At 36.1% G+C, this 13,365-nt stretch overlaps 1 protein-coding gene across 1 annotated transcript; it reads left to right on the top strand.

Moving 5' to 3' along the window:
- Positions 1–1,038: 1,038 nt before the first annotated feature.
- On the top strand, positions 1,039–2,250 carry LOC132562114 (uncharacterized). Its single transcript, XM_060226841.1, has 2 exons — positions 1,039–1,055; positions 1,335–2,250. The coding sequence occupies exons 1-2, from the start codon at positions 1,039–1,041 to the stop codon at positions 2,248–2,250; spliced, it is 933 nt and encodes a 310-aa protein (XP_060082824.1).
- Positions 2,251–13,365: the final 11,115 nt, after the last annotated feature.

The raw sequence follows: 13,365 nt of genomic DNA, 5'->3' as shown, positions 1-13,365 counted from the left end.
CACCCCACAACCCATGTATTGTTTTCACAAATCAATACACCCTACAGTCCTTGTATTGTTTTCACAAATCAGTATACCCTCAACCCCACAACCCTTGTATTGTTTTCACAAATCAATACACCCCACAGTCCTTGTATTGTTTTCACAAATCAATACACCCCACAACCCTTGTATTGTTTTCACAAATCGATACACTCCACAGCCCTTGTATTGGTTTCACAAATCAGTATACCCCCAACCCCACAACCATTGTATTGGTTTCACAAATCAGTATACCCCCAACCCCACAACCATTGTGCTGGTTTCACAAATCAGTACAACCCCAACCCCACAACCCTTGTATTGGTTTCACAAATCAGTATACCCCCAACCCCACAACCCTTGTATTGGTTTCACAAATCAGTATACCCCCAACCCCACAACCATTGTGCTGGTTTCACAAATCAGTACAACCCCAACCCCACAACCCTTGTGCTGGTTTCACAAATCAGTACAACCCCAACCCCACAGCCCGTTTGTTGATTTCACAAATCAGTATACCCCTAACCCCACAGGCCATGTGTTGGTTTCACAAATCAGTACACCCCTAACCCTACAGCCCTTGTGTTGATTTCATAAAATCAGTATACCCCCAACCCCACAGCCCCTGTGCTGGTTTCACAAATCAGTATACCCCCAACCCCACAGCCCCTGTGCTGGTTTCACAAATCAGTATATCCCTAACCCCACAGCCCTTATTCTGGTTTCACAAATCAGTACACCCTAACCCTACAGCCCTTGTATTGATTTCACAAATCGTGTATGGAATGAAAATAAGAAGTGACAAAAACATTCTTATTCTACTTCCAAAATACCTTCGTTGTAAACAAACGCCGTTTTATTTATTTAGGTTACGAATCAATTTGGTACACACAGCATGTCGTCAGCAGTATTCGCCAGATAATGCTTTTCTTTTTTTGAAGGAATAGCGTTCCAAAGCTATATATTATAGTCTCGTGTGTTTTTGTGAAAATATTTATTATTTGAGCAAGTACTAACATGTCACCAGCCAAGAAGTAGTCAGAGGTTTTAGTCAGAAAGACTATTACGAGTTTTTAAGTAAAAAATAAAAGGATATATATCTTCGTTTTCAGATATTTCTAATTAAACAATTTGTTTTATAGGAATGTCGTTTATATAAACACTTATCGATGGGTAACATGGTCTATCGTATGTAAATCCTGTTTAGATATACCTTTTTGAGATTTGTTCAAAATCATTTTGTGCATTTTATTCACCAGGTCTGAACAGAGGAAATTGTCATTACTGATTAAATTATATGGTTTTTCTTACAGGAATATTGATCGAGACGTGAAGTTAATCAACGTGTCCTCACGTCGGATGATGTTGGAACGTGAGCGCGCGGTAGATGGCGCTCGAAATCCTGCCTTCAGTAAGCTCGGTTCTACCCTCCTCGATAACTACACCAAGCCAGATCAGAACTTGACGAAACAATATCGTCATATCAATTCTCAGATTCGCCGGATGGAGGCAACGATGAGACTGAAGAAGAAACAGTTTGTGCAGACGTCTCAACTTTTGAACTATGATCCAATAATTCTAGTTGAGCGTCCGCCGTCTCCTGAGAATGTAAAAATGGCTCAGGCAAAAAAGATGGCGGAAGCAATGAATGAGGACTTCATTGCGGATGAATACAAGCCACATTATATGAGAGAATTGCGAACAAAAGCCAAAACGCCATCAACTTTAATGACTATCGATGCCTTTACTGTCAAATCGAGAAAGAAACGAAACATTTGGAATAAAACTATGGATGAGAAGGACCCGCCGGAATTCCAAAGCACTGTGAGACCATATTCTAAATTGACCGAGAAGGAAAAGACAGACTTACAAATTGGTTGGTCTTACCACAAGCCTCGATTAGAAGCTGAGGAAGACCAGGAACAAAAGAGAGAGAAGACTATGACACCTAAATCCAAGAAGACTCACGAGAGTGAGGGAGAGACGGACGATGATGAAGAATTCTTCACCCCGTTTATTACCCAGATGGCAACTGTAAGACGTCACAGCGCTTCCGTAGCTACAAACAACCAGAAGGATTTAGACATGCCACGCTCGGCTGTGGAGAAAACCGGCAACAAAAACGTCAGGTTCGTTAGTTCGAAACCTAACAGTGCCAAAGTCGCAAAATCTGGAACTGGACCTGTGAGAAAGCCAAAGATAAAGGAAACTAAAATAGGAGGATATTAGGTAAAAATGACACTCCTGAACTGGAGAACTGTTTACACTCCACAATAGCAATACAAACTTCATGTGGTGCCGCGCTATAACGCATTCATACAATCATAAATGGACGTTTACGATTCTCAAGAAGTTTGAAGAGAGCACATACTGTCAAATCGTACAAATTTATTCTGTTATGGACATTTATTAAAAGAATTAAAAAGTTCTAAAATCGTAATGATACAGCTCACTTTATTTCTAACTATTAAGTAGCAAGAACGTTCTGTTAGACTCCTGCTGTCCATCCTAACCATTGTAGGACGTATATAACCAGATCTTAGGACGTAGTATCATATCACACCTAAATAGATAAATATCATTGCCTGACATTTATAACAAGTTGAAAATTATCAATATAAGCATAGAAAAAAAATCAAGATATGTTCATTTGAATAGTTGCATGGTTCGGAATATACGCGTATCGGTAGTTCTTTTAAAGCAAACAGATATATAAAGATTACGAGATTTACCGAATTATGGTAGTGCACCTCCCCGTTCAGATTTTAATTTTTCTTTTAATCATTTTTTTATTTTATAAGTCGCCTCTTAGGGTTAATATCTAAGCTCTAAACACCACTGAGAAAATCTAGAAGAAGGAAACAGCTATATAATGCAGTCTGATTCATTTTCCGAATCTACTTCTCTTATCCAAATCTGTATTTAACGGTACCACGATATGTAGCACTGTCACCTTCCATAGTAAAACCTCTCATATCACGAAAATGAATTCGTGTTTTAATTATTTTAGACAGTGGTGTACAGAGAGTACAAATCAAATGTTCTTACAGAAGAGTATTTTAGAGAAGATTTTTTACCAGGAAGATGTTTTAAAGATTTGTCAAAAGCATACCATGTATCCCACTTTATGAGTAAACAATAAGACGGTAACCCTAGATTAATAGTACTAAATATTGGTAGGAAGGATCTTAAAGGCGTGGATGACAATATAGCATTAAACGTCGTTTCTTGTGAATTATTGTGAATTATTTAAAACAAGGGAGATAATCACCACCAGCAATCTTCTCAAAGAGTGTAATGTTGAGTCCTTATCATCCAGTATGTCTGGCTTGGAAGCATAAGGTGATGTTAAGGTAGGTTTGTTTGCAAGCAAGCCGAATTCTGGGATATGCAGCTAATTGAAGAGTGTGTCTACAGATATGGTTTTAACTATCTGATGTCTTATCTACAGGCACAATGACATATTTGGTATGTTTGATTTCAAGTTCGATTTCAATCTTTTAAGACGATAGCACGAATGAATTTAATACACTCTAAAAGTGATTCCCAGCACATGCTGTCGTTTTGCATTTTTTCTACCACAGATTTAATAATAATAATAATAATAATAGTCTTTATTTATACTTGATAACAGAATGAGTCAAAGACTCGTCTACCTTCTGGTCAAGTATACATAAAATGTACAATAATTACAAAATATACATAAAACAGAGAAACATTTAAGAAAACAGGAAAAATGCATCAGTTAAAGAATCCACAGCAAATTAAGAGGAGTCCATAAAAAACTTTTTGGCACTTTGTTTAAAAGATAAAAGTGATGATGCGTTTCTCACGGAATCTGGTAAAATATTCCAGGTATATGGTCCCTGATAGGTAAAAGATTTCTTATACAATGCAGTCTTAAAAGCAGGTATATAAGATATGTTATTAGATGATGATCTAGTACATCAGAAGTATATCTAAAATTGTACAGATACTGGGGAGCCAGACCATGTAAAACCTTGTACATTAAAACTGATTGGTTGTACATTCTCTATAGAATTTTCTATAGAATCCTTACGTATCTTGATCTTCAAATTTCATATAATGAACGGTATTTCGGAATGTTTTGATCTGTCCACAAAAAGCTCACAGTTACTATCTGAGCAGTAGAACACTCGTTGTAAAGACAATTAGAACAAGAACTAGAGATGGAGTAAGCCTTCAGTAGCTGCAGCGTTTGCATGTAACTGAATAGTTGTAGATGCAATGAGCCTGGGATCCTCGTCAGAACGAGTGTGTTGGTGTATATCGTTCTATGCACGAAAACCATCTTTGTTGACGATGGGAGTTATGTATAGGTATTGCAGTGGCTACGAACAATGTTACACTTAATTGTGACGTCATAACTTTAGGATATTTGATTAATAAGAATGAATGGATAATATCTACTAAACTATAAGTAACATTGAGTATTCTATAGATGCATGTAACCTATTTACATGGATAAATCTTACATTAATTTCCCGTGTTCTTAGTAAATACAAAGCGTTTGATATAGAGATGGTTGATCTTACCAGACAGTGTGTCCTGTGTTTGTATCTGTAATGCCCTGAAAGTTAACGATAAATTAATTTTCCGCTGTGCTAGCAACTTTGGGATTAAAACAGAAAAAAGTGGAAGATTTCATGATGTACATTGAGAAATCCCTGTATGGACTTAACATACTTCTTTAAGTTATTATTGACGAGTTACTTCAAGCTGGTAGCTGGTGTCAAATTATGGTCAAATTAAGAAAAAACATAAATCATGTTAACTTGCAAATAAAGATGCATGCTATTCGATCTTAACAACAAGGTTTGTAATGCATGATATTAAGCGACAATGAGCTTGAGACCAGAAACAATTTTGTGTTATAAAAGTCTTTAAAAGAAGTCATTAAACGATACTGAGATGAATTCTTGTTCTTTTCTATTCTTCCCCCCCCCCTTTTTTTTGCAACAAGATAGCTACATTTACTTGGCGTTGTATCACTCTGTCGAGTTAAGGCTCAGTTGATAGTAAAATTTTCTATTTTAATGGCGATCAGGGTTCAATCCCGACTGGAAATCATACGAGTAGTCCAGCCTCCTTTCCTTGAGGAATGACGACGAGGTTGCTAAATGAATGAGTTTTATGTGATACGGATATCATTGTATTGCACATTATATTGCTAAAATTCAGGTGACATCCTAATAAGGCTACATATTTAAGTCATGATTTTGCAAACATTTTTGTGCCATAATAATGATGCAGGAATTGTAATGAACAAATTTGTAAATGTTCATTTGCTTGGCAACCAAGATGTTTCATCAAAAGGCTTCCAAGCATCAACGAGAGAAGTCTTATTCAGAGCATAACGTAACAAATCTTTTCGACAATTATTCAAGTGCATTTTCTGATAGCTCAATCTCTTTATCAAGATTGGAATTATTCCAAAATTTCCAATATTTTATATTTTTTCTGTAATCCTTTTATCACCTTGCTTTAATTTCCTACAATATCTATTCAGTTTTTAATGTACTGATGTCTACCTTTCATTGGCACTCTTTAATTTTACCGAGTTACTTGGTATACCGTTTTAAATTGCTCTTTATAACAGCACCAAGCCATTGTTTATGTAAATGTAAATATACGGTTGTAATAACAATATTACAGTGCGCGAGTCACTCGGTCCATAAGCGTTACGGAGTTAATTCATGATGTAACTATGGCCGTTCTATGAAATCAACATGTCATTTGAATTTTATGTATGTAACCATTGACGACAGTGTCTCGTTTACATTTTGGTACCAGGCCCTCGCAGATAAAATGGTGAATCTGTGTACAACGAAAAAGGATGGAGAACGAACGATTATTGTTCAAGATACGTACTTTTGTTTGCACTTTAAAACAATAAGATAAAGAACTGGTCAGTTTGTCAGACATTAGAAAACTAATTGGGCTGAAAATAAAATTTCAATAATATCAAAGTTTGTTATCTGGATCATTGATTGTGTTTTATTAAAAGAAATTCAAAGAAAAAAGATAAATGTAGGAAATGAAACAAGCATCCAACAAATCTCGTGTTTTAGCAAAACTTCGCAACCCACATGTATCATAATTATGTAGAGTGTCTTCAGGAGAAGATTAAATGAATACATCTTTGCAGTCATTCAACATTAAAAATGCAAACAAGAAAGAAGTAAAATGTCTTGTTCTCCTTCAGATTCAGTATATATGCAGTAATACCGATTTTCTTTTCTTGAATATTAAATGTAAATATAGCGTATTTAGTGGAATGATGTGACGTCAATAATCGATTACATCATTTATTTTCAAATCTCATGGACGGCAATTGGGATTGCCACTCTCAAACAACTCCCGTGGAACCCAAACGGCTAATAAATCAGAAAAGACACTTAAGTGATGAAAGTCATTAGTTGAACTAGGTCGTTAGATTTATTTCTATGTTTCATTCCCATTACTTGGTTCTAAAATGTTTTCTTTTCGATCGAAATAGTATTTCTTTCACTCAAGATAGTGTGAGATATGTTTCTACTACAATGGGTGACCTACTTCGATGATAAATCTTCCTGTTTTGTGGGGAATAATGACATACGGTAAATAAATCTAACAATTTCAAAATCAAAATATTATGATTTGTTACAAACTACTGAACTGTTGCGTATATGATTATCAAATTAATATTTGGAAAGACATTTATATCAAAAAGAAAGTACTACACAAACAGTTACTGTCAAATAAATGCTTACTATATAAGATTAAAGTAGTGATGTGTGAACCTTAGTGTGTGAACCTGTTTTTGTCTTTGTCAATAAGACTTTTAAAAAGTCACAAATATTTACCTATCAGTTGTTACCAAGCTGTATAGTACACCTATAGTGTCCACTGTATTCGTACTTTGTGCATTGAATTTAGATCTGTTGCGCTCAAGTTACATCGAAACAAAATGATCAAAATAAATGTAAAGTAAGACCTGTTTCTGTGCTCCTTGGATGTTTCCAGGCGATCATTAAGTTGCCGCTTTGTAAATCTATTCATCTTTCTATCCGTCCTACTCGTGTCCGGATCATCAATCAAAGAAGCATTATGTGGATATCAGTCACAATAAGGCAATGACCGATGTACTAGATTCAAGGACTACAGCGCCTCATTTACAGTTCATTGTTTTCGTTGATGTAGTGTACCACAGTAAAGGCCAACAACCTCCCAATTAAATCTGGTCGTCTCCTACATTGTTTAAAACAACAAAGTAAATACATTAGTGACACGCAGTGTTGATAGCTGATAGGAAGATTAAGAACCAGTCTGACCGAAATATGCCCCTTCTGTCATACTTCAAACATCATTTTGTGTAGCATGCTATATATTAAACTCTGAATACAGAATTATACGTTGTATTCTATCACTCATGTTGAAAGATTGAAGTATTACAATTATCATTACTTAAGCGAACGCTTACAGATCAGATCAGAGCTGATGACGAACACAAAAAATAGAAGCACCGCCTGTACTTAAATGAAATACAAATGTTGACATTACAACAAATTAAACTGTAATGGATTCGCTATGGAAACAAATGTAACTGTTCTAAGTTTTATACGAAATAACCTAATCAGGAACATAGCAATCATATGTTGTAATATTTGAAGTGAATCTTTCATTATTTCAACATATTCACTATTTACATCTGCTATCAAAGCGTCCGGTCTGAAATACAGTATCAGAGATGTGAAGGAAATCTCAGGGTATGTTGACAGGAATTAAAGAATAGTCGTTGTAACGGTGTTGTTGATTCGTACGTTTTACCACGTTAACAAGCTATCGTACGTAGATACTCAACAAAATGAGAAAGGTTAACATGTTTCCTTGGCGAATACCTGTAAATGAGTGAAAACAAAATGACGTTTGTGCAATATTAGAAAATGGTAATGTTTTACATTACAAAATCCAAGGGGGTTACCAAAATCTTTCAAGCGAGGTTTTCTGCGACTAACTTGTATCTTCACTTGAATTTTATAAACATTCAAACTGACAACTCTTCCTTAGGACTTAGAAATCACCGAATCTTGCTATCTATCAACTTTATCATTATGCCCCGGCTGTCACAAGTACAGAGAGAAAGGGCTGTAGGCATGATCCAGGCTGGGGAGTCTCGCCGTCGAGTTGCATGGCATTTTGATTGCAGTGTTAAGACAATTTGCCAGTTGGTAAGTCGTTTAAACCAAACTAGGTCAACATCCGATCGTCCCCAAAGCGGCCGACCCCGTAAAACGACCGCCAGTAATGACCGTCGTATACGATTGATACACTTGCGCAATCGATTCGTAACCGCAGTAGAGACTACATGGACATTGTTTGGGCGTCGTTTGTCTCCCGAAACAGTCCGCAACAGGTTGAGGGCCTACCAATTGAAAGCGCGGCGTCCCTACACTGGACCCAATTTGTTACGACGTCACAGTAATAATCGGCGTAACTGGACCCGTGTTCACCGTCGTTAGGCCTTACTACAATGGAACAATGTTCTGTTTTCAGATGAGTTCAGGTTTTGTCTGCAACACGGTGACGGAAGGCGCAGAGTGTGGAGGCGACGAGGGGAGCGTTTTGCGAACTGCTGCGTCGCAGAATGGGACCGCTTTTGCGGCGGAAGTGTAATGGTTTGGGGTGGTATTTGTGGAGGGACTCGTACCAAGCTTGTTGTGTTAAATGGCAATTTAACCGGCATTCGATATCGGGACAAAATTTTAAGACCAGTGGTTCTGCCATTCTTAAGACGCCATGGCGTTGGCGCCATTTTTCAAGAGGATAACGCACCAGCGCACACCAGTCGCGTCAGCAGAACTTTCTTGCAGCAGAATAACGTACAGATGTTAGATTGGCCATCTAAAGCACCCGATTTGTCACCGATTGAGCATGTCTAGGACGTTCTTGGGCGACGCGTGAAAGAACGTCAAAATCAACCGTCGAACTTGCAGGAGCTGGCCCAAGCCTTGATCGCTGAATGGAACAACATCTCTCCCCGAATTATCCGCCGGTTTACGAGTTCCATGCGACGACGCTGCAATGCTGTTTACTTCGCAAACGGTGGCCATACCCGTTACTAATTGTGTTACCTTTGAAATTGACCCCAACGTCCTTTACAATCGAATAAAATCAACTGAACGCAAAGTTTCATAATGAACCATGCCTGTATCAGAATTGATCAATTACTTTATTCGTACATGATTGGTAAGGATTTATGAAGGGGTTAATTAATTAATCACAGAATAAAGTAGTGTTACATTTCTTTTTTTGTTTAGTATATGTTAATACAGTGTACGTAACCATATATCAATAACTTTATCACTTTTTATTCTGTGTTACCATATTTGTGGCAAAAGAACTTTTTAAAGGATTAATTTAGATAGTTGTATGTAATGTGTAACATAAGGGCATATCAGGTCTTTAATACAACCTTGTAGATAAGCTTATGAAGACAACATCGACCTAATTATATCTGTGGATTTAAGAAACTTTTATCATAAGAAGGAATTTCGAAATCCTCAGAATTATCCTTTAAACAGAAGATTCTACTTACGACCATAAATTGTACAACAGATGATAGAAATGAGCATGATGAGAGAGGATATAACATTGTATATAAAAGTAGTTATCTGGTGCGCTAATGCGATGTAGTTCGGATTTTATGAATGTATTTTTATCCACCTCTAAGATATCCGCCAAGTAACTATGGAACATATTGCAGTGAGCCTGTATAAAGGTCTTTCCCTAATTTGCGTCGCATACATATTTTTATATCACCTTTTCTTCTGAAATTCGGTTTACAAATATGATATATTGGGTCAACACCCAAGTCTGTCCGCTGTTCACTGATCATTTCTGCCTGGATTGGTGTTATATTGCCTGATAAAGTTTATTTCGAGAAGTATAAAAAATAATATGGAGTCGAAATACATCTTCACTTCAAGTTGGTATCTTATACGAGGCTGGATCTACCGAAAAGCTCGTCAAAGCCGCTCACAAAGACCTTTCAAAGTCTTTTAATTTCACTTTCAGATATATTGATCATGTCATTAATTTATACTCTCCAAAATTGGATACCGAGAAAAGTAAAGGCTGTTCTACATAGGCAACTCATTTCCTTCAACGAAACAGATGTGGACAACCTTGCAAGAAGCTGTCAAATAAACGTGATCATTATTAGTTCGATATTGTGAATTTTCCGTTTTTGGACAGAAGCAACCCTTTGCTGCTGTTGCGATATTCAAAGACCAGTTCCCTTTATCACAATTTCCTGCAAAAACTCGTAACACATGGTTTCAAAAGATACAGGTTTATTGTCGTTATCGTGATCTCATTGAGAGATATTCTTTTTCCTTTTTGTCACGTGACGCTTTACGTGTTTGATGCTCGATAGTTTGCCTGTTGTTTTTATCGTTGTTTGCCTGATTCTCATTTGAGAACGTAACATTACTTACTTTGATTAACCAAGAATTACATCGCAGTTGTCGTGGCTGAAGCAGAGCACGCTTACTTATAACACTTGTCTGATTCTCTTTTTACGTTTTCAGGAGTATCCCTGGGAATCTTCCAGCATTATCAGCTGTCCCCATATTGATGATTTGTCTCAGTTTAGTGTACGTTTAAGTGTTTATTCCGTTTTCAGATATTAAGAGGATTAAAAGATAATGATTCGTCAATCTGCTTTACGTGTTGCACCTGAATGCAGATATATTTGTTTATAAAGGTATACATAGACGTGAAGAAAATGTTTGTTGACACTGATGACAGATTTATCAATCAAATATCAAATCTAGACCTGTGTTATTGAGAATTGAAGATTTGTCTGTTTGTTATGGATGGCAAATATGTAGAAACACAGGTTCACGTGCTTGTATACTTGCTGTCGTACATTTATACAATTTGGACAAGTAACAGAAACTTGAAATTTTAGTGAAGAATGAAAGATTTCCTGATTTTTTTTTTGAACATTTAAGAAAACCAATATGTGCAATCAAGTTCTTAAAAAATTCGACATAACGAAGTTAAGCTGTGTTTTCTGATTTGTAGACAATCTTCACCTTGAAGAAAACAAAAGACGATATTTCCCTGAAAAGAGGGTTTAAGCGTCGATAAAAATTCTTTTCAGTCCCCGTTATACATGAGATCATTAACACCATTAAACCTTTAACCTGCTTATAAACAACAGGACTCACACTTCCTTTGTAATGATAACTGTTAATACCATTGTGGCGCCACTACAGCAACGGGAGAAATTTTATCTACTTACAACAAGGATGTTTTGGTGTTTCACATCAGATTTACCGTAGGTCACTTACGTGACGAAATTTACTTGACGTTCACTTTCATGGTGGCACAATGAACGTTGTTCGAAAGCAATTCGGGGAAAATGCGATTTCTAGAGGCACGTCTCGGGAGTTAATAAATGACCTTAATACGCATGGAATCGATTTATAACATATATTGATCAGACAACTAACAATTAGCAATGCCTATAGAAGTAACACCAACATGCAAGGGGATTAAGATAAAAATTAAACCTATCTATGGTCCGTTAATTAAAGGAATAGGTCTATGCTTGCCTTATCCTTGCTCTGGCATTAAATCGTATTATCCGATCGACTATTTACAGTTTAAGTGTTCATTGTGATTACTTACATAAAAACGTAGATATTTGAATTCGTCATTTATCATTTAGGTAAAAAAAACGTTTTACTAAATCCTACTTAATACATTTTATTTTTTTTTAAACAAGATTTTTTTTCCCTGACAAATGTTCTTATCTAAGACATTTTGGTATTATATGATTTAAAGTGATATTCCAGCCGAACTAGGGGGAGTAACGTCATCTTAACAATGGTTCTTCTCCTGCCTGTACAAACCGCTCGCGCTCCATTGATATCTTATCTGACATACACAAACAGTACTTTCCAATGTTTCTCAAGTTGAATTGGCGATCTATCGCCGTTTTTATTTACAGGCAATATTAGATCTTTTTATTTTAAAATAGAATTATATATTCTGTTTATCCTGCAGCCATTAATTGATCACTGTCTGTTGTGATTACTGAAATATTTGGAGGAAATTTGTATATCTATGGTATTCACTAAAACAGAAACGACAGCATGTATATACATATTTGTAATACAAATTTCATATACATATATTAGACCCGTCATTTGTCGTACAAATATACCACTCAAATAGTAAAATTGTAAAAGTCCAAACGTTGTTGAAGACAAACGCATAAGTTTTGCTAACCAAAGTATCAGCATTACCAATTGATATCAGACAACCAAAACCTCGTGTGAGGTTTGACACTTTGATCTCCGTCATCGTGAAATATTACATGAAACGCCTGCCAGAATTTTCAAAAATTAAAAAAGCAATTCATTGTAATTATAACGCATGCGATTGTTCAATTTTATACTGTCCTCATTAATACCTTACACAGAGTGAAGTATTTTTGTATATGTTACTTCACTAAGATATTGCTAAAGAGTGTAAGTGATACCAGACTTATTTTGGTTTTAAATATTATTAATGTACTGTACATGCTTGGTGAGTCACATGGACTCCCCGTGTATATGGTGTAAATCCATTTTTTATTCGAAAAGTTTGGATATATTCATGTAAGACTTTATATCATAGAATGTTGTGACAAAAGCTGACTTTATATTGTTGCCAAACTGAAGTATATTGTCGAAAGTCTCCAGCAGGTCACCACATCTTTTCACGGTTATACTTAAAATGGACAAACTAGTTTTCACACTACTACAATGCTGAATGATAAAACATGAGCAGTAATTTCCATTTTACAGATTCTAGTATGACTCGACAAAGGAGAGATATCGAGACTTTCTCACAGGTAAGAATGATGTCGCAACTTCAGAATAGCAATCAAATCGTCTACGGTGTTTACAGAACACGATTACAGGCTGCATACTTTTATTGTGGATATGTCTAAGGTAAATAGAAAAATACTTGACATACCTCTCCGGACATTTGAACATGTTTTGCGTTTCAAGACGTAACATGGCAACACATATAACTTCATAGTCAAACAGTTTCATTTCATTTGATTATTGGATAACGTTGCACTGAAAGACATTAAGTAAACTGACTTAATTTTCTCCCTTCTCTCTATTATCTCCCCTCGTTCACCCACTAAGACTAAGACGCAATACATAATTCAAGTTTTAACATCGTGTAACACTTTGAAACTAAAGGATCCATAATGATCACTGAGACAAAACACTTCCGTATATACCGGTATGATTGTAACCACCTCTCTACAGACTA

This window comes from Ylistrum balloti, unplaced genomic scaffold (assembly GCF_031769215.1).
Source record: "Ylistrum balloti isolate Yb309-2 unplaced genomic scaffold, AGI_CSIRO_Ybal_v1 Utg371346, whole genome shotgun sequence".
Taxonomy (NCBI): domain Eukaryota; kingdom Metazoa; phylum Mollusca; class Bivalvia; order Pectinida; family Pectinidae; genus Ylistrum; species Ylistrum balloti.
Note: the sequence above shows the minus strand (reverse complement) of the source record. Positions and strands in the feature narration are given on the sequence as shown.